Below are 23,426 nucleotides of genomic sequence, written 5' to 3' on the forward strand. Positions count from 1 at the left end.
TGGTGCATAAAAAAATTATTGTAATTTATTTTAGCTTAATAAGTAATGATAATTTGTTTCATATTTAATATTAATAATTGATAGAAAAAATCCAAAGCAATGGGCACAAAGAGTTAACTAACAAGGTCATTAATAAGCTATGCATGAAGTTGATTAACAAGAATCAAATAGATTCTAATAAATGTTAGCCTATGGATTTTTATTTAGATAAAATAAGATTTTCAAATTTTTATTTAGATAGTTAAAAAGATTGGTTTCAAAAACATATGCCAACTAGACATATGACAACTAAGAAAAAAATGACTATATAAAAACAAGTGAAAGCTTAATTATTCTACAAATTGATGTAAAAATCTTTATAAGCAATAATAAACTTGATAAAAATATAATGGATGAAATTTAATAGAAATCAAGTCTTATAGAGCTAGAACCACCACAAACCTATAACTTTTTCAATTAGATATAATTTCTTATATTCCTTAAAAGAACTAAAATAAAATTTGGTTAAATTTAAGATCTAATAGTTTGAACATATATAGTTTTGTATCTTATTTTAAATGAGATAAATTTATTTTCAACTAAAGAATAGTTTATATTACAATTAATTCTATTCAATATATTAAATTAAGTCCAAAAAAAAGTATAATTTATACATAAGAAATATGATAAAATTTATACATCAACCAAAAAGAAATTTAAGATATTTTTTTTTTTCGTTTGTACAAATGTATCACAATTTTGATAACCCACAATTAATATTAAATAAAATAATACTACACTTATCAATCATATATTTTTATAAATTATATTATGGAATAAAAAAATTGTTTCTTGATTTTTTTATCCTTTAATTCATAATCAAATAATTAATTTTATACTTAAATATAACAATTAGTTTTTCATTATCAGATATAATTGTAAAAAGTTGTATGATGGCATCTCAACGCTCTTATATTTTTACAATATATTATTCTATCAATCAAAATACTCAATCAATTGTAGAGAATATTCAAATTGATATTGTACAATGAAAATTTATTGGTATAAAATAAAAAATCTCAATATGGATATGATGAATTGTGCAATTATTATAGAGGATCAAAACTTTGATAGGAAGAATTATGTATTTATTTTAGAGGAATAAAAAATATTCTCTAAGATTCCTAAAGAAGCTAAAAAAAATCACAAAATAGAGATTAAAATTTTAAAAGAAGATATGTGTTGAAAAATATAATTTTCTAGCAGTAATAGATATTGTATAATTGAATTTTTGTACAAGCTTATTTTATAAAGATTATATATTATTTAAAATTTAATCTTTTTTTAGTATAAGCTTATTTAAGATCCATAAGCTTTATGTTTTTTACTTTTCAATCATTAAATTCTAAAAAATTTGCTATATATTACAAGATATAAATGGTAAAAAAAGCTAACCATGTAAATATATTGGTCATAGATAGCTAATCTTTATCTTTTAAAATGTTGCTTATAAAAACTTTCTTGTAGATGTAATTTTTAGAGTTTTAAATGTTTAGTAGTCTTAAATATTATAAAGTCTACAACCAATCTTATCATCGTAGACTTATTGTGGTTATAAAAAAAAAATTACACTACTTAGATATTAAAATTCTAATATATTTTTTTGATTTATCCAAAAAAAATACCAATATAATTTTCTTTTTAATGTTTAAAAAATTTTAAGATGTATTTATTAAAAAAATACTTATATACAAATTGCAAGAATTAATTTTAAGGTACTTATATAATATCTTATCTTCATTTATGTAGATATTATAATAAGTATTAGACAAACATGAAAAATAATAAGATATATTCAAGAAAATTATTGTTATTGATAAAGAAACAAATTTATTTTTTATATTATTTATCAATATTAAAAAAAACTTACTATCAATATTATATGTATTAATATATATTATAATTTCAAAAGTTTCTTATTTACTTGTTAAACTTGATATCAATTTTTTTAAAACTTTTATACTTAAATTAATAATAAAAAAAGGTATGAATTGAATATTAAAACAATATTTGCAATCTACTATCAAATATCAATAAATCTATTATAATTTTATCTAATTATAAAAATTTAAAAATTAAAATAAATTATATCACTTTGAATTATTTAGTATTTTAGTAAGTATTAGATGTAAGACTAGTTATTTATTGATAACCATATAGATAGAAAATAAATAGTTAAGATAAATATATATATATATATATATATGTACTCATATATTTTTTTATTGATATATTTATACATTCATATATTTATATATAGATATATATATACATATATAGATGTATAAAGTAAATAAATTGATAATGGTAAGATATCTTATTGAATTTAAAAGATTATATGAAATGGTTTAATTTGGTAAAAAATAATAAAAATAGTTTTTTCTATATTAGATAAGATAGATTTATAGTATTACTATAAATATATCTTGTCAAATATCTTTTTTGCATACATATGCTACACAAGTTTTTTAATTTAAATTTTATTTTTATAATCCATAAAATCTCTATCAACCATCTTCTATATACTCTTTGGAAGGCCAAACTCACTAGAAGGATGGAAAAAGAGAGCCTACATTACATAGTTAAGAATAATTTTTAATAGTTCTTTTAATCGTTACTTTTACTTCTTTTGAAAAATAATAATATTTAAAAATTATATATTTATAAAGATATTTATTAAATTTTTATTTTATGTTATTATAATTATGTATTTTAGGACTAAAATTAAATAATAAAAATATGAATTTATGAATATCTCAAATTATATTATATATATGTTAATAAAATAAATAATATATGTGAATTTATTACTTTAATATTTTTTAAAATACAATCATTTTTTCTTTTTAAATAATTAATTATATACATATACCAAATATATAAATATATTTCTTTATATTGAATCAAATACTTTAAAAATAGATTAGTTTTTAACTTAATTATATTTAAATTATAAAAATACCAATTCATAAACATCATAAATTCTGAATTGATTTCTAATATTGTATATGATTGCTAAATTTATTTTTATCATTTTTTTTGTAAATTCTATCTTATTTCTATCATGGAAGTTAAATAAAAAAAATTCTAAAGTCTTAAATTGTGATCTTTCATTCATATATTTTAATTCTTAAAAGTTGAATCTTTTCTATCTTAAGCTATGGTTTTTTTAAGTATCAAAATGTATTAAAATATGTTACTTAGTATTAAATAATAAGTTATAAATTTGATTCATTTTTTAACTTTAGTATCTACTTATGTTGAATACTTTTTAATTCAACCTATTCATATTTGACTTGTCTATACTTTTATAAAAAAATAAATAAAATAAAATAAAAAATGATTAAATAATATATATTTTAATATTAATACTGTTAGTAGTATTAAATTAAAATCAAGTATAAACTTCCAAATATTTTTTAAAATAATATTTAAAGAGAAATGTTGAAATGACCCACTATTTTACTAAATCAATCCATCCTATTATAACTATCATTAGAAAAATTGATTATCTCTAAAAACCATCATTAGAAACATGACTCTCATTCCCACCCCTCTTGTTTCTAGTTTTCATCCCAACTTCCTTCATTCCTAGCCTCTCTTCTTCCCATTTCTAGTTTTCATCCCACCCCCTATTTGTCTTGTTCCTAACCTTCATTCTAACTCCGTCCATTCCCAACTTCCATTCTTAACTCACACTCTCTATAAAAGTTTTTTAACATACACAATGAAGAGATTAGTGTTGAGTCTAGTGTTGCACTATGGATATGGAATCAAACTTAAGGTATAGATGAATACACATTTGAATCTATTAAATCTTGCTAGCCTTCAATATTTGTCATATCAAATTCCTTTACTTTCAATGTCATAAATTTACAAGGTTAAGGATAGTTTAAAAGGCTAGTTACTTCAAATTAATAAATATTAGAGACTTTGAATCTATTGGTATTTTATATGTTATTGTATTATGTATTTTTCTATTTAAAAATGCATCGAGCATCTGGCTACAGAAGGTGAAATTGTATTTTATAAGTATTTAAGAATCTTAGTATATTTTACCCTCATAAAAAGAATGCAATTTGAATTTTAATTCAAAGTACTTAAATCCAATACAAAGTGCTCAAAAACACTCTTCTTAGTAATCTCAACTATACATAAACTCCAATTGCCTTATTACTTTCATAATTAGACAATTTTGATTTTCCTTTGCAAGCCATAATCCTAATTAGCAAGCTTTAGCAAGTTGTAGCTACTAATCTAATCGTCCACTTGGAGAAAAATTTTGCACACAAATACCACTATAAGTCTTCTATGTGCTCTAAAGAATTCAACCCAATCTAATTATAAATTACGAGAAAATGCCCAAAACTACATTGATGTTACTTGATTGCCAACTTAAAAGTTGATGCAAATGCTTCAATAGTGATTTCTCCTTTTCCAACTTCTAACTTAAATTCAAAATTAGTACATAGCTTGATCTTCAAATCCTCTAACATCATGCCAAATTTCACTTTGATCCAATTAGTAGAACTTTAAGTATCATAGAAACCCTATCCAACCCTAAATTGTCAGCTTCTGATACCTTCTTGTACCAAAACTCATATATCTCTCAATTCCACAGTTAGATTATCACAAAATTTCATAAACACTTAGCACACCTAATTAACCAAACACTATTAAATTTTGAACCATAGATGGAACACCAATTTTATGTATTAACCAAGAGTGCTAGTTGTATTTGTATTGTATAAATTTCAAGTCACCATTACAAATCTTGATTTTGAATAACAATTGCAAAGTCAAACCAAACCCTAAAAAACAAGCCTTAGGTCTTTGGAATGAAATCCAAGATAGCTCTCCAACCCTAATTGTCGATCTTTGAATGCCTTTGTATTTTGTCCTAGGCCATCATTTTAGTGGCTAAAGGTCTGATTTCAACCCTATCTCACAAATGGTCAACCTTCATGTATCAATCTAACCTATCCTAGGGGTTTTTTAGCCCAAACCTACCCTCAACTTAACCTTAGTATTAATCATGCTAATCATTTATCTCTTCTAAACTGATTTTATCAATTTATGGTCTTTCTAAGGCAATAAAAGAATCTCTATAGCCTGGAAGGATAAATTACTAACCAACCTTTAACCTACTAACTATTAAGACAAAAAAATAAACTAAGAGACTTTTATAAAATCCATGTTTAAATATCTCGAATTATTATTGAACAAAAATAATTAGATATGAGTTTTGGATAATTCATCTATCAAATTTTTAACATGATAATAGCATACTTAAGATCTTATCTTTTGATACATTGAACTACCTTTTTTTTTTCTTCTTTAGGCTTCCAATTTATTCAAAAAGAATCACTTTAGTATGACTACCATTAAATCATTGTAGTGCAAGACTTACATATTCGACCAAATTATCATAGAAATGAGATTGTTAACCACAATAATATTATGATTGAAGAAGCTTTTGAGACTATTAGTAATAATTTATTTATTTTTATCTTTTATAATTTTCAATATTTGAGTAACACAAATAATGTTGTCTTTGCTTTCATATGAACATGATATTTTTAGTAGAGCTCTTGTAAAAGTGATGATTGTAGTTTCTTCTCATCTTTAACATTTTTCTAAGAATCAACTAATAGCTTCTAGATTTAATTGGGATTTTGTTGAAATTGTTTGTCCAAATTTGGCAAGTTTAAGTTGGATTTTTTGATATATATTAGCTTTGCATAGTTAACAAACACTATGGAGATGATTTTGTTATCTTTTATTGGTCCATCAATGATTATTTTTTTGATTTGAGTTCTCAAAAATTATATGCCAATGCACATAGATTAGCATTAAGACTGTACTTCTTATTTGCATTTGTATTGTTTTGCTATAAACATCTTTATGGATACAATGGATGCATGTTAAGTAAGGCAAGTCATTTCTTTACTCTATTACATCCCAAATGTGGATTAATGGTGTATGGATTTGATTCATTGATTAAGGCAATCAGTACTATAAATTGAGGCTATATGATACCCATCATGTCCTTCAAAACTTCCTTAACCTTGCAAATTCACAACATTTGAAGTAAAAGAATTCAATTTGACAAATATTGAATTCTAACAAGATTTAGTGGACTTAAATATGTATTCATCAATTTGGTTCCATACCCACAATGCAATACTACATTCAATGCTAATCTCTTCATTTTGTACATTAAAAAACTTCTATTGGGAGCATGGATTGAAAGCACTGGTTGAAAATAAAGGCTAAGAATAGAAGGGATCTAGATGAAGGTTAAAAACAAGAAGAAGGGAGGTCAAGATAAAAGCTAGGAATAAGGAGGGCATAGGCTTGGAACAAGAAGGATCAAGATGAAAGCTAGAAACAAAAAGAGCAAGAACTAGAGACAAGAAAGATGGAAAAGGATACCATGATTCTAATGATAGTTTTTGGAGATGATCCATTTTTCTAATGATAGGATAGATAAATTTAGTAATAGAATGGATTATTCTAACATTAACTTATTTAAAACAAACCTTTTTTCCAACAATAAGTTCTCAAAAATCAAATATTGGAAAAAAATGTAAGAATTTGAAGAACAATATATAGGAGACATTAAAAGGTCAATAAATAACAAATGATAGTGCAAAATGTAAGTTCAATGAATACAATGAGATGAATATTGTAAAAACAATGACTAAGAAAACCATATCAAAAAATACAGAGATTTACTTTTCCAACTAAGAACAACAATGGAGCATCTCATTTTATTTTAAGTGTTTTAGTTCATAACCCACATTTTCCTATATACCTAACTAGCTACATGGAGATATTTGACTTGTTTTGTTACACAATATTATCAATGTCATCATCGTTACAAGTGTTGTCATAAAAGAAAAGTAAGACCAAATATTCATCTTACCGGACGCCTCTACTGATAATAAAGGAGAATCTGAGCCGACAATGTCGCCAGGTGCCAATAGTTGAATCGTCGAACACATCCATTCCAGATTCGAAACGTTAATAAGTGTTCAGCATGTTGAAGAAACGTCGTAAAAGCGTGGAAAACGGTAGAAATAAGTCGGTGTCCACACCTTCTAGACAACCGAGCTAACAATAGACGACTTTAGCTACTTGTGGAAGTTACGTATCCAATCTATACAAAAGAATGCTTCAAACTCGAAGACCAGGAACAACTGCAAACAATGAGAGTCGAACTCCGAAGCAAAAGTAGTTGGTGAGACAGAATGTACATTAGCTGGTGCAACGAAACATGAGTGAAAAGCTTGGACGCATTGGAGCATCCCACTAGGGTAAGGACGACACTGGAAACTACTCGATCTCTTTATCCATGAAGACTGGTCACTGACAATTAAGAAGCTGCACTAGTGGACGAAAATCAGATAGAATTTCCTCTTTTCAAAACCTGTTCTAGCTTCGCTGCTTTCTGCCAGTGGACGTCAGTAATGGGCCCTTTGGGAAAGACCGTGATCTCCACAACAAGATGTGGGGTAGGGAGCTCGTCGAATAAGGCTCTTACATTGTTGCAGCACACAGATTCGGCATGAGCGTTTTCACGCCTAATTGCACATCCCTGCTCACAACAGACGAGTAATGGAATTCACATTCAGACGCCTCGAACGAAAACACTTTCGAGAGAATTTTTCAGAAAAGATTGGGGCAGAGGTTTTCAGGAGAAATTTGAAAAAATTGAACACTAGGGCCTCTAGTCTCGGCGAACATTGTTGGCGTACCTTGTGGGTGCCAAGTTCCACGAAGTCATCATCATCAGAAAGTAGTGAACAGATTGAGTTAAGAATTCTGAGTCCTTCTTGCTTAGACGAGGCGCGGTACTTGCGCGTGAGTGTTCCTTTGATGCTCGTGCGCCAGTTCCGCCTCAACTTTATGATATTCTTGTCCTTTTCAGCTTCTAAGATCCGATCCAACAAGGTAAAACAAATCAATTCACAGACGGCCCATTAGACTGTAACGATGACGTCGCGAAGTGTGTTAGATGTGAAAAGATAATCTCCACTATTTCTAGGCTGTGAACACAAGAGTGTTGAAGAGGCACAGTGAGATGTCAGTCAGAACACAAGCCAGGTAAGAGCAATACCTTCATCTTTCCCAAACAAACTCTCGAGCCATTTCGGTCGCGAGGAGTCATCCACTCCATCCAAGGTACCTGCCTACTACATAGTCAGCGCAATTTCCATCCAAAAGACAAAGTAACCCCTACTTCCAGGAAAGCAGTAAAAAAACAAATGCATCCACCAGTTTATATCGAAAGAGTACAACAAGCCACAATTTTTGGAAGGTTTCCCTACTAGACATTCATAGCTCAAAAGAGGCAGGATACAGAAGGAAGTACTTGAAGATACCTCTGAGAATAGGACTTGGAACCGCAATGCCAGTCTGCACTAGAGCATAAAACACGCAGACCCTCACAACATCAAGGGCAGGACCTGCCAGCACTGATGCACGCACCAATGGCCTGACAGCTGAACCTAACCCTACAACTGCATTTGAAGTTTTGAATACTTTCAAATTTCCAAAGCTACTTCTTGAGAAACCCAGGTCTGTAACACAGATGATAGCCCCCTTGGAAACCCCTGTGGCGGCTGACCCCTGCGCGAGTACACCATTTCTCAGAATTGTGCACTCTTCTGTATTAGATACATATGACGTACTCAAAACATATAACGAACTCAGCAAAGCCAATCCAGCGGCTAATGTCGATATTACCGTGCACTTGAATAACCTATCATTCCCATTGCCGCTTGACTTCAATGAAAATATCTGCTGAAGGGACCGTGTAGCGGCCATTCTTTAATTCAAAATGTCAGTCACCTGTTAACACACATGAAAAGAAATTAAAGTCGAAAGTAGAAACCACAAAACTTCAAAAGCCTAAGGTCCCCAATAACTCCAACTCTCCAGAATCTGTAAAATTGCCTGGGTCTATCGCATACTACATAGCTTTTACTATGCCAGCGCGTTCGGAGTTATTACAGATGGTGTACTAATTTTTTCCCCCGTCTCTAATTTTCCAGACGTAGGAGTACAACCAACAATATGATTAATAGTAGCTTCTACTTTACATAGAACGGAAGAAATCCATTCGCCTCATGATATCGAACCAATGCGCAATGAAAGATAAAGAATGCAAACCTCAATCCAACAGGATTCACCACATTATCATGCATGAACGCATAACGACAATGGACGACGCTTAGCAGACTCATTTGAGCTAGCGAGCTAGGAATCTACACCCAGCGCCAGTGACACACATTGAACGTTTCACAGCTAAATCCATAGAATAAAACTTCCTCGAAACTAGACAAAGCACCCGATCACTGGGCTCACCAGAAACCCACCACAAAAACACGGAGAATCATCACCGAGAATCAAAAAGACCCCAATCACCGTCTTCAAAAATGTCTCACAAACACAAAACCCTAGAGAAATCGTACCGTGCTGTTCACCTCGATCAGCATCTGCTTCTACACCAACATGATCCTCCCTCTCTCTCCTCTTCCTCCCCGCGCTCTAAAAACCTGCTTCCTGCACCGATTCTCCACCCAATGCAGTAAAAAATGGCGCAAAATTGAGAAGAACTTCGGCGGAAGTGAAACAAGCGTGTGCTGAGCAGCAGTGGAGACCTAATTTTGCCGCTTCGACGAGAGGATCGTGCACATGAAATACGTCCAAAGCTCGAAGAAGCGAGACACTTGGGAGGATTCCTCAGCTCCCATAGGACGGACAGGTCAGTCAGTCATAGGCGGGCTTATCGCCAACTCCGCCCCTATGCCCGCGCTTTTGTCCACGGCTCCCCTATCGGCGTGGGTGTGGGAACGGAGTCACCATGTCGGGAACGGCCAAGTCTCGTCTCGTTCCCGTCGCGACGTGAGGTGAGGTGGGTTCACGCTAAAAATAATAAATAATAAATAAATATATCTTGGGCATGACATCCTCAAACTTATAAGGGGGGTTGGAAGAAGAAATAAATAAATAAAATGGTTATCGAATAGGCCATGTATTTAATAATTATTTTTATAGTTAAAAATTGTATAAACAATCAATAAATCAATTAAGAAAATTTGCAAGTAATTGGTATAGCTTGAGAGCTTGCAAAAAGAAGGAAAGTAATAAGGGAACATGTGAAAATAAATTATTATTTTTGTAAAAAAATGCTAATATATGAATTTTTGGTATTATGAAGATGGGAAAATGGAGTTTTGAAAAAGTTGTCAATTTATTTATTTTTTATCTGTAGTTACAATTGTAAATTTATTGATTATTTTTAAAAATTGGTTTCATTGAATGAAAATTTCTAAGTATCATGTAAAATCCACTAAAGGTCTCAAGACATAAAATATGGCACAACTTGGTTCAATAGGGAGAAAATTACATCAATCTAGAAACAAAACTTAGATGTGTTAGACATTATATGTGTTACACATATGCTGTGAACATGAATTATATGCTTTTGGATACAGATGAGTTACACATGGCAACACTTAGTTCTACTAAATAATTGAAGATGAACTATATTCAAGGTATCTATTTAAGATGAAAATCACATCATATTTGAAGCTTTTGGATATTCATTTAAGATGAATTCAAGGTGAAAGTTATTTTAAATGATTCATTTACATTTTAAATTACAATAAAAATATGTATACATTATAATAGTAATAATAATAAGAATAATATTTTACTGAAATTTCAACAGTATACACACATCTGTGAAGATCTTTCTTTTTTGTTAACAAATAGAATTGGAAACCTAACGCAAAATCAAAAATTGGTTAAGAATATTTTTTGCATGATTTTAACATCATAATCAATATACTGTTTTTTTTTTTTTTTTTTTTTTTTAATATGTGATAGATTCTAAGTAAATCCAAATAGAAATCAAACGATTTCTCACAAATTAGTTGCAAAATTGTAAGATTGGTGCTTGGATATAATGTATGAATTTGGAATAACTAAATTAAATTTACGAAATTAAAATCACCTTTAAAAAAAATTATTAATCAATTTGTGTGGATACCAAAATTGAAAATTCAAACGTTGATACTGTTTAAGTAGCACAGGATAGAACTTCTGTTGTAACTTTTACAATCTTAATAATATTTTATTTTTGAAAAAAATACCATTTTTATTATTTGACATGAAATTTTATTAAGAAAAGATTAAACTATACTGTTGCAAGAAAATCAAGATATTAAATTTAATCTGGTCATAAAATCTATCTTTATAGCAAAGGAAAACCTAAGATTAGATAATTACAAGATGAATAGATAAAATTTGATATAATGATAATAGTAGATTTAAAACGTTATTCATAAATAAATTTCGTAAAAAAAACTATCAGAAGTTTAAAAAATCTGTGTCTATAATCTTCACATGCAAAATTTTGATTTTAAAAATATATATATAATAATAGTAAATATAAGAAAATTTGAAATTTCAAATATTGATGAGAAAATTTCTCGTTGTTAAAAATATACATATAGTATAGATCTTTAAATAATAATAATAATAATTTTTAGATAATTCATAATCTTTAAAATTTGTATTATAATAAAATTGATCTACTTTGGTTGTAAATAAGATTTTTTTAATGGATTTTCAAAGAAAGATTAGTAAATGAATCACTACTATATATTTTTACTTGTCACTCCTTTATATTGTATACTATAGTAAATTTTATAACCACTAATTCAAAAAAGGTGTTTTGCATATCATTGATAATATTTATTTATAAGTCAACATACTTGCATTAAGAAATCCTTCAATTTAAATAAAAAGATATTACAAACCATCAACACTTTTATAAATGCACAATGTTATGCAACTATCAAATAACATACAAAAGATGGTATCAAGTAGATTATCCTTAAATATTATTGTGGCATCTTATACAATGCATGAAATGTCCTTCTTTTTAATATACTATTAGATTAACACCACATAGATGACAAGATATTCTTTCTTATTTTATTGATGTCTATTCCAAATTGATGGATATTAGTATTTTTTAAATTTATAGTACACTTACAATCATCCACTATCTTTGTCTCTTATTGGGTATATAATTGCTTGCCACTTACAATTAGATTAGCAAGTTAAGTTATTGTCATTCTTAATATCCAAATTTGCACTAAATTTTTTCTTCATTGTCTGACAATAAGATAATTATAGAATTCATGTCATTGCTTATACAATATACAATAAAAAATATTTTCTTTGTTGAATTGATTTAAATAAATATTTATCCATGCTTGCTCTTCTTAATAAATTTTAAGCTATTAGTTATCAATTCAATTACAAATGTAATACCTCCAACAAAGTTTTCTCTATCTTCTTTTGTCACCTAAAATTTGTAAAGCTTATCTAAATATATTTGTGTATTATTATTGTAAATTATATTTACAAAATTAACTTTTTCTATATGCTAATGCTTCACAATATTGGTGTACTAAGCTTCAATATACCTTTCAAAATTTTGGTTGTTTCTATTTGTAAAGAAATATAATCCTAACATCAATGGATCACTAAAGTGTGTTCCCAATATCTATAGTAACATCAAATCAACCATTATTGTTGCTAATTAGGAATTTTTATTATTATACACTATTTCACTTATGTTTCCAATAGTATTCTAGCTACTATATATGCAATCAATGAATCTAAATGAATGTATTTGCCAACCACTAGATTTTTTTTTTTTTCTTTTCTCTTTTTTTTTTTTTTCTTTCAAACTAGACAACATCTAAGAAGGTGTTCAATGAGTGATAGTTGACTATCTATGAACTACTTTGGTTTTGCACAATAAATGTTTTGTAGTCACTTAGACCAATGTTATCTTGCAACTTAGAATACTAATTTATCTTATAAAAAGTGATAATACACCATTGTCAATAGATACTCAAAAATCTCCACAAAAGATCTTCAAGATGTCTAAATACAATTGGGACAATCTTTCAAGCATATTGTCAAACAAATTGGAACACAAAATAGTAGAAATTTTATCATGAGCACAACATTGTATCTTATAACAATGTTGTTAGATGCATTTTGATATTGTTCTCTCAAAAGGTACATAATTAATATTCTCTTGTGATTTTTCAATTCTAAGTTGATGTATTAATTATCTCAAAAGCCTTCGTAACAAGAATAGATCTCTTATGTAAACATCAAATCTACGTATTACTTTCTTTTATTAAGAAATTGAAATTGGACCACTTTCACATGCAATTACATGTAGTGAACATTTGAAGTCTAGACTAGGCTATTCAAATAAATGAAGGTGCCATGAAAGCATCTAATCTTATAGCAATGTCAGATGATGTCAACTTTATATATCATACATGTATAGTGCAATAACATGAACAAATTTAGAATTAGCTCCTTGAGCTTGCTTTGATAACTGTTGCCATTAAAAAAACATTACAAAAATATTCAAATATAAATAATTATTAGTGAGCTTTTAAGCGCCACATAATATATTAGATAGTACGTCAATGTAGTGACTAGATAAGATTATTTAGTTGTCGGGAAACAATTCTGCAATAAATTCGATCACAAATCTCGAAATCTATCTACGAAGCCTCGTGATCGTAAGATAGCCACCTCACGTCTACATTCCTAGAATCCTTACCGCGCACTCGACATCACGTTTGCAATAGTGCTAAGCAAAGTTGCTTCAATGGTTGATGCTGTTTTTGCTACCTCTTCTTCATCATCGTCGTTGTCGTCGCCATCGGTGGAGCTCATAACCTGCGCTCCGCATGCCGAGATGGCGATCAGAACAACCCAAGTTGGGTGAAAGAGATGGCGAGAGATGGTTTTAAAATGCATTTAGGTTGAGTACCTTGTGTTGTCACTCACCTTGGCTTTCAGTTGGGCGTTGAGCACTGCGTCGTGCGAAACTCTAGCAGATACATCGACGACCTCCAGGTGAAAGTCGTGCAGGCGCTCCAGGATGTGGATTATGAGGCCGTCTTGCCACGGAGAAGAAAGCTTTAAGTATGCCGTGTTCTTCTCGATGGTGACTTCGACGCGCGGCTCGGTTGGTGTTTTGGGGGTTGGTGCCTTGCTTGCTTCGAGTTCCGTCACCCGCCGATGAAGGTCTTGGACGTACAGGACGGCGTCTCCGAGCAGCGACACTTTGTCTGGCTGCATCGACATCGCAGAACATGATCAGAGATTTGCGAGAAGGAGCTCGCCAGCTGATATATGATTTTGTGTGTTTTTTTGAGGGATTTGACTACCTTAGTGATGTTGGGAACCAGGCTTCGGAGCGTCATGAAGCGGTCGTGGAGCTTCTGCCGCCGGTTGCGCTCATTTCTCGCATGCGCACTGATGCTGGAGCCCCCCGAAGAGTAGGGACCCCCACGGAAAGACCGCATGCCGGAGTACAACTGCGCAGAGGTTTCAGCCTCGTTTGAGTATTGGATTTGTACCTCCTCTTTCTTGGTCGCGTGTGCACGTGGAACCGTAAAGAGAGCTGCCTTTAGCAAGTGCTGTTGGAATTTTGGACTCGAACGTAGCACAGCCATAGGATCCGTAGGACTCCATCTTTTGAAGGCACTTCTTCTGGTCTGTCCCGTTGTCATTCGAGTCGGTCAGGACATGGCCACAATGGTCCGTCGTAGTCTTCATCACTTGACGTGGACCGGAAATCTGCAATGTAGATATCAATTCAAATTTACTAGCCAGTCTGAAGGGATGCTCACCCTGGCGCTGCCTGAGCCTGAGTTGTCTTGAAACACTGACTGTAGCTGCTGCAGCAATTGCACGTCCTTCTCCACCTGCATTCCATTGTCATAAATCACTACAATGGAGGAGTTAGAGCGCACTGATTTAGAGTAAGTAAAGGGTGGATATTACCAGTGCTGTTGTGCCGAATTCAATGACTCCATCGGGCGCCGGGATGCAAACAATTGTCTGAATTTGAGCCGTCTGCACCAAACCAATTCATGTTAGTAGGGCACTTCTCAACAGCCTTAGCACTTGCTCAATCAAACTGGCAAGGGTAGTTGAGAACCTGCGCAAGATGTTCTCGGGTGAATACTCTGGAACTGCCTCCTGCTCCCACAGGCCCGCAGTGCCAAATAAACGACCGTTCTGCTAACACACGCCCCGGAAACCTGTCAATAGATGAAAGAAATTTAGATCTGTGTGAGGTAGAATATCCGAGTCGGAGGGAGAATTTTTTAGAATTTTGCATTCATGCGTAATAGGCGGAAGAGATTTAAGGTTGGTCGTTTCATGAGATTGAGTACCCGGCACCTGCTGCAAACGAACACGCCATGGACCCCATGTAGAACCACTCTGTCGCGGAAATCTCTTCCGGGGCTAGAGGCGGCGGGGTTGCTGAGACTCTCTGGGCAGCTGTATCTCTGGTGGCGTTCATTGCAATGAAAAAATTGCGTAACTGCTCCGAACGACGAAGAGCGAAATTTGGGTTCAAACTATTGTGGAACCCTTCGCCCCACACCAGCACCCTATCCACCGAGAAGTACCAATTAGTCGACAGGAGGGAATTGTCAAGCTATTTACTGTCGGTCCACATTTACATGACAGAAATTCTTTCCGGACGAGTGTCGGTTCCAAGGGAATAACTGCTGCTCGGAAATCAGTTTCCAGAAGATGGAATAAGTCCACCCAAGACAGTGCGTGGCAACGGCCAGTTTCAAACGCATCGAATTTCCAAACCCCGTTGCAGGACTCAGAGACTCCATCTCCAAGCTGCCTCTCATCCGAGAGAAAGATTGCTAGAGCTCAAGATCTATAAAGATCGGCTCTTACATGCTTTCGAGTGTTCTAACAACTGCATATGTTGGAAGTATAAGCATTCTCGTGACATCATTCGGGGGTACAAGACTCACTTTAAGAAGGAAGTCCGCAAGGTTTGGACTCTCAGGATCTGGTACCCAAAACCGTCGAGAGAAGCTCACAAGACGGAGCCCGACTCAATTCTGTCGGTAAGTGAGGGAACTGTTTAAGTTGTAGTAGGGCCCACGGGTGGACTAGGTCGTAAGCGGTGCATTCTCTGCTAGATCATCGGAGTCGGATTACTGTGAGCACCAAATGCCGACAACTTGGTGCGCCGTAGACGTGCACAAAAATTCACCGTGGCTATCAATACGGAATGCCCATTGCATGCCCCTCAACTGAGGAAGTATCCGACAGTCTCGAGACTTTCTGAAACAGGATGTGAGTTTCTATGGTGACAGTTTCTATGGTGACAGTTTCCGATCCCCTCTTTATATTACACATTCGATTAATCAAGTCCTAAGGGACAAGGATACTCAAAAATCTGGAAGAATCCAACACTCACGTATACATCGCAATACCCGCACTCTTGCACCTCACGGCACTACACTTCCCTACACAGATTTAGAAGGGAATTATGTAGCACCATGTCTTGATCTCCAAAGAGCCTAAAGAATAAAGAAACTATAAACAAGTTACTAGGGCTTAGTAGTATAGCAACTCCAGATTTACAAGAGATTGTTTACAAGAGTCTCGGTGGAAGGGCGCTGGTAGACAGCTCCTTCGCTAAAAATTGAAGCATACATGGTAAATTTATCCTTCATGACTCCAGCCTACATGGTAAATTTATCCTTCTGCTGAAATTAAATTCGTAGACTCACGTTGGAGGTTGGCTTCGTCCTTCACCGTATCAAGGGAATGAGAAGATACTCGGCGTAGAACAGCTGCAGAGGAAGTGGAGAATAATTACTGTTAGTTTTCATTAGCTTCGAATCATGCGACGCAAATTTTCATTTCAATCCAGAAGTGTGTAGTTTTGGAAACCGTTTCAAAGGAGACCAAAGGTTCATAGACAAAGTAATGTGTAACTACTACTGTGTGGTTCACTGATTCCGAGAGTGAGAAGAGCCCCCTCGGGTTTATTTCAAGGGAAACCTCAAACCAACTATCGAATAAACCTTCGGGTTACCTTTCGAAGGGAACCATAGTCTATTGACTTGATCCCAAACAAGGACTAAAAACACCAACAGAAATAAATAAATAAAAGAAGACGAAGAACACAGAGATTAAAGAAAAACACACAAACACACACATAACAGTAGCACTCACCTTCCAGATGAACATGTACCAGGACGCAACAGCGGATCTACTCTTCATGTCCACATTCTGAGACCGGAACCATAGGGCAGCAGCCAACGTAGCATGGCCAAGTCCCTGCCGGAGAAAATTTGAAAGTGAACATGAGTGACTTATATAATAGGAGCTACAGGAGCTAAACAACGCTCATAGTCAACAAAAAGATCTAGCAACGACAAAGACTAGTGGAGGTGATTGTGTGGTTACTTCGAAACATACCATTACAGCTCTACTCCACAGAGTTGTACAAGATATGAGCCCAAATGTAATAGCTGCTGCGTACGCACACTGGAGTAGGCCAACGCACGTCCAGAAAATCTTAGTCTGACCCATCCTTACACTGAACGACCGAATGCCGAACACTTTGTCTCCTTCAACATCCGGTATATCCTGTCATCCAATCCAGATTCACGTTGATTTAAAACCAAAAAATATATATATATATATATATATATATATATATATATGTGCGTGTGTGTGTGTGTGTGTCAGTGTGTGAATGAATGATGTACTTCTATTTCTTTTTAGGTACTGTGCTTGTAGAACGACAAATACCTTTGCTAGAGCGATGACGATGGAGAAGAAACACATGAAGGCCATTGCGAAATACAACGGCTTTGTCAATAAAGCTGATCGTCCAAGCACAGAAGCATGCATGTGCAAGTAGAAGCCCAGTTGCACGACGACCGCTCGCACAGCCAAAATGCAGGATGCCGCAGCAACGGCAGATTTCTTCCATCTCAAAAACGGAATCTGAAACGAAGGAAAGAACAACACAAATAAGACCACAAATTTCACGGCTACGCGAATACGGTTTAACATTATTGTTCTGTGTAGCCTGCATTAGTTAAATGATCAGAAGAAGTTCAGATTTAGGGGAGTATTTGAAGTCACGTACATCTGCTGAGTAAGCCGTCCCAAGCACCAAACTCACAGTCAGAGCCCAGAGCAAAGGCCTGGATCCCACAACAACTCCAATTGCGAGACTCTGCAGCGAGCGCCACGTTCAGTCTATCAGGTAACCCCTCAACCACAAACTCGCCTCACATTACTGAAAAGGAATCCCAATTTCACGAAAACAGTTAGTTGATAAAAAAAAATTCTTCAAAGATGGAAAGCTGCTCGCAGGGAGACACCTACCAAAGCTGCGCAGATGGTCACCAGAGTGATACCAGTAATAAGCGAGAATTCACCGGAAGCCAAAGGAAGATACGGTTTGTTGACCTTGTCAATTTCAATATCATAAATTTGGTTCAATCCCACGATGTAAACATTCATCAGAAGCGCAGGGACCAAAGCCTAGACCCACACACCACATCAAAAATGTTAATTCGAGGAACTCCATATGGTGTACAGATTGTGGCAAACAGAGCACACACAGATTGTCGAAGTTGCTGGAGTTGGCATAGAAGAATGAACCTGCAGAAGCCCTACGAAAAAAGTGCCGGTAAAATCAGCGGAACTTTGAACTGCGAGCAAAGACACGGATATCACGCCCAAGGCCGAGCCGTAAATGGTGTGGGGACGCGTGAAGCGGTAGAAAGCGTCGAACCAGCTAGCGCCAGCGTCCATCAAATTCTTGGCGTCGCGTGCGACCGAGCCGTCGTTGACATCCATGGGCCTGGCCGTTGCTGAAATTCCCCTCCGGCCATGTGAACTTCTGGTGTACAATATCCGTTGCGACAATAGCAACGACTTGCAATGGCTCCCAAAAAGGGCATTAGAAGAGCCCAGACCAAGGGGGGTCACCTGCAACGGCCTTCTTCTTCTGCTTCTCAGCTCTGGTAATCGAACAGTCGCACCAAAGCGCCGTCAGATTCACACAAACACATCGATATAATTCAAGGGCAAACTAATGTGGGAGAGAAACAGAAACAGGATATGGTGAGTGTAACGGGAGAGCACCATGCGACGAGACGAGGTGGCCCTGCAGCCGACATTGCGCAGCTCGATGCTTACGAGCATCAGCGCCCGCGAGTTTCCCCGGAATCGGAAGCACGAGTCTCACAGCCTCCATAGCTACCATCTCGTCGGCGGGAGGAGGCTCTTGGCAACCCCCAGCTCACACAATCAGAATAAAACCTCCAAACCCCGCAACGAAATCAGAAAATAACGCAAGCGGGTATTCTCGAGAACGACCTGTTGGCGAGACAATCACGACAACTCTCACTCCCGCATTACACACCCCCTCTCTCTGACTCTCGCTAAATTCAACACAGCCAGAAACGAAGACAAACTTGAGGCTCCGCAGTCGAAGATACTCACAACAACACAGGGAACATGCATGCAAGACAAGTAACAGAAATTTCTCTCCAGTAGTTAACCATCACTGACGAAAAGCCTGCGACCTGTGAGTCTCGTCAGACTGCAAAAAAGCTGCGACCTAGTGCTCGACTCCTTCGTCAGATAGGACGAGTCGGAAGCGTTGGGCTTCGATCGCAGGGAGGTCTACATCATTTGTCCACGGAAGATTTATTTTTGTTTGGTTGTGTTTGATTATTAGGATGAGAAATGCAGGTTTATTTGTTTAGTAATAGTGGCAGTGCAGGATCAAAGGCGGAGGACCCAATTGCAGGAAGGAAGCTCGGAAGAGGTGCTGCCACATGTGCCTCCCTTTGGCTTTCCACCCCGTTGTGCCACCTGGGTTTGTTTTTGCAACGAAAAGCCTGTGTTTAAAGTCCTTCAAAACAGGATTGTGCTCAAAATTCAAAGCTGGGGATGCCAGATTAGGGTTTACAATGCTGGTTTAACCGCTCCGAATTCAACCAAAAGGATGACAATATGATGAGCTTCCATTCAACTCTCATTCAGGGCGACATGATTTTGGCCAAAACCAGCGTAGAAAGTTGCCTACACATGTATTTACATGAGTCGAATTTGAATGTGTTAGAGATGCATTGTTTTCCCTAGAAATGCTGAATCCTTTTTTCTTGGTTTGATTCGGTCAACAAATGTAAACATGCTTATTTTGCAATTTCTTCAAGAGAAGGATACAATGATTAAGGTGATCAATGCAATGCTACTATTCCACCAAATGGTATAAATGTTTTGTACCTATAGAAATTTGCACTTCAAGAATTTAAAAATGTGATATTACAATAGATAGATGTACTTTTTCATATACACTTCCTTTCTCTTCCAAAGATAAAATGTTTGAAATCCTTCACTCCTACCCAAACAAAAATGATAATTGCCATTCAGTTCCACCTCAAATGAGTATAATTTTGTGTGAATATATATATATATATATATATATATACAAACGTTTATAAATATCTAAACCTCTGCCATCTCAAAGAAACAACAGCAGCAAACACTTGAACGAATGTAGCAGTTATTTATGAGAGTATATATTCTTGACTGGACACTCTAGAAACCCAATTATTACACAAAAGAGTGAGTTCTGTTCATCTAAATAGCTGCTTTAACCCTCTGCTTCGTTCCTTTTTTTATTCCATCCACTTGTATTGTCATGCTTCCGACACGTGGAAAACACGTGTCACGCTGTGACACATCCATGAGTGGGCTTGCCAAGTAAGGATCTTTAAACATGCAAATGCATGTTTAGAAGGAGGTGAAGAACCGAGGCTCCTTTTGGATGGATGGGTTTATTTTTCATTCATCCCTTTTGATTTGTTTATTCCACTATTAAATTGCTAAAGTTTTGACCTTGGAAACCTTTGGTGACAATATCCTTTTCAAGTTGTGAGACCCTATTTTTGAGGAACAATCCAAAAGATGTCACCTGTATTTTGCTAGGTCCACGGATTATGGCTTTAACCAATAATTAAATCAGTGGGCCTAAGGTTCAATAAATTCCTTAGATATAGACGAGTGAAGGTGAATTGCAAAGTTGTGAGTCCATAACCAAATTTTATATGGGTTACTTTTTTCTTTTTCTTTTTCTTTTTTAAAGAAGAAGAAGAAGAATAGGTTCAAAAAAATGGTGTAAGATAAGCAAGGTTTGGCACACTGTGGTACAAATAATTGAGACCGCTTCGTACTACTGGAGACAGCTTGGTGTGGTTGGACTTTGAATGTATATGTATATATATATATATATAAATTGACATTATCGTTTTGCATGAAAATAAAATGCAGCAAGTGCATGATACTTGTAATTTAATGGAAGAGCACACATTAACTTTCAATGAAGTCAAACGAATATACGAATAAAATATAATATATTCTGCTTTACAATTACTTTTTCTTTTTTCTTTTTTACTCAATTTGTAAAGATAATATGTACTGCTTTACAATTACTCATATATTTGTACTCTTAATAAGCAAAAACTCTAGAGAAATGACACCATTCTTTGGCCTAGTGAAAGACTTTCAATTTGATCCCAAAACATACAAAATGCAATCAAGTAATGAAGGTGATTTGTATTGCAAAAAGAAGAAGACAAAAAAATAACAATAATAAAATAATAAATATTGGAGTTTGGATACTATAAAGTAGTCTAATATATTGCTTCTAATTTATAATTAAAAATGGCAAAATGTTTTGACTCAATACATAGGATAAAGTATGAAGCTTTACTTATATGGTTCACATTACACAAAAATACTAAAATAAATACATGGAGGAGACAAGCTCAAGGCAAATTGTTAATCAATTGTTGATTGTGTTTTTTTCTAAATATAAAAAATATCTATATTTTGGAAATCAAACAAAGTTTGGAAAATATAAAACTTGGGTAGTTTTCTACTCCATAAATTGGTCACTATTGCTTGTTGGTAAGAATTATAGCAAGAATCAATAGGAAAAAAATATAAAAAATTGAGACAAAGAAAAAATAAATTCTTTTTAAAATAAAAAATTCAACACAATTTGATCATTGTTAGGATACATTTGTTTATAGATCATATAAAGTCATTAGAATAAAAAAATCATTAATAACAATATTTTATGTATTAAAATAATTTAGACATTATTACATTCCAACTTTTTTTAACTATAATAATTTAATGAGTGAATCAACTTACATAAAAAATTATCAAAAAGTTGAGTCCTTTTAAATCTAATTTTCATGGAGATAAAATAATTTTTTTATGGTTAATAGAATCAAAGGTTACAAAGATGAAGTAATTATTGTATGAAATTCTAAAATAGTTTAAAAGAGATTAGATATTTATGTATTATTCAAAGTTCTATAAATTAGCAAATAAATATACAAATTTTTCTTTTTAGATTTTATGTGTCCTAATATTTTTCTACTAAGATATTAAGACTAAAAATATCTTGTATTGTAATTAATTGGATATCATTTTTTTCTAATATTAAAAAAATAAAACACACATTGAATTTGAATGTTTTAATTTATGTTAATTGTGAATGAATACCATTCATTTTTTATTCTTCTTTATTTTTTTTCATAACATTTTAACACGTAAAATAATAACTCAACCATAGAAGAGTATACTTTCAAAGCAGCTTGTGAAAATATCATGCAATCAAGTGGTTCTTTAATTTATTAAAATTTTATTATATATTTAGTTACAAAGTCATGATAGATATATTATAACATGATTTTATTTTATTTTATTTCTATTTTAATTTTAAGGTTTCAAATTTATCAAAATATTCTATATTTAAAAAATTGAATAGATTTAAAATATTTTTTTAATAATTAAATAAATTAAGACAAAATTTTGAGAAGACAATATACTCCTGTATTACTAAAATGAGAATGGCCTTGCTCTTGCATTCATATATGTGAGGTACCAAAAAGGTCTTTTGGAAGGTTTTGTAGAATTGCAAAGCTTGTGGCCCAAGCATTAGGTAGTAAGTTGTTTCTAATGCAAATTTTAATAAATATAAAACTTGTGGAGTAAGATTTAATAGTTATGTGGCATACTTATAAAAGTATAAATATTTAATCTATATCTAAGAAGCGCCTTAAATTTTTTAAAAGAAGATACTATCTATCTAGTATGTTTTTACCTACTTCTATTTCTATATATTTCTATTTACTTAAGAAATAAATATGTTTTTTAAAAATAAAAGATTGTTGTAATAATACATATATATTTTTCAATCAATATAATGTTTTCATGTGTAATTATGTGTGTTTATGCATATATATATATATATATATATATATACACACACAAATATAATAATTTATTATTTTACATGTTTTAAAATTAATGTTATTATACATAAAATATTTATTTAAATCTAATTTTCTAAGTAACGTTAGAATTTATTGTCAACAAAAAAAATTGATGTA

General features: G+C 33.2%; 3 protein-coding genes across 3 annotated transcripts; all 3 read right to left on the reverse strand.

Moving 5' to 3' along the window:
• Nucleotides 1-7,279: 7,279 nt before the first annotated feature.
• Nucleotides 7,280-9,756, reverse strand: LOC112288164 (uncharacterized). Its single transcript, XM_024532054.3, has 7 exons — nt 9,708-9,756; nt 9,519-9,609; nt 8,791-8,895; nt 8,427-8,673; nt 8,162-8,230; nt 7,800-7,975; nt 7,280-7,639 (listed from the first exon to the last, which is right to left on the reverse strand). The coding sequence occupies exons 3-7, from the start codon at nt 8,869-8,871 to the stop codon at nt 7,445-7,447; spliced, it is 768 nt and encodes a 255-aa protein (XP_024387822.1). The 5' UTR covers nt 8,872-8,895; nt 9,519-9,609; nt 9,708-9,756; the 3' UTR covers nt 7,280-7,444.
• A 3,688-nt stretch (nt 9,757-13,444) lies between these two features.
• On the reverse strand, nt 13,445-15,818 carry LOC112289020 (transcription factor TT8). Its single transcript, XM_024533896.3, is given in 8 exon segments — nt 13,445-13,833; nt 13,945-14,232; nt 14,328-14,657; nt 14,793-14,867; nt 14,947-15,018; nt 15,104-15,206; nt 15,342-15,611; nt 15,613-15,818. Coding segments are annotated over 8 exon segments (1,449 nt in total). The 5' UTR covers nt 15,801-15,818; the 3' UTR covers nt 13,445-13,710.
• Nucleotides 15,819-16,539: 721 nt separating this feature from the next.
• LOC112289018 (putative homogentisate phytyltransferase 1, chloroplastic) lies at nt 16,540-19,940 on the reverse strand. Its single transcript, XM_024533894.3, has 8 exons — nt 19,096-19,940; nt 18,610-18,971; nt 18,331-18,489; nt 18,089-18,178; nt 17,746-17,943; nt 17,410-17,580; nt 17,164-17,268; nt 16,540-16,778 (listed from the first exon to the last, which is right to left on the reverse strand). The coding sequence occupies exons 1-8, from the start codon at nt 19,214-19,216 to the stop codon at nt 16,737-16,739; spliced, it is 1,248 nt and encodes a 415-aa protein (XP_024389662.1). The 5' UTR covers nt 19,217-19,940; the 3' UTR covers nt 16,540-16,736.
• Nucleotides 19,941-23,426: the final 3,486 nt, after the last annotated feature.

This window comes from Physcomitrium patens, chromosome 11, assembly GCF_059467195.1.
Source record: "Physcomitrium patens ecotype Gransden chromosome 11, ASM5946719v1, whole genome shotgun sequence".
Lineage (NCBI taxonomy): Eukaryota > Viridiplantae > Streptophyta > Bryopsida > Funariales > Funariaceae > Physcomitrium > Physcomitrium patens.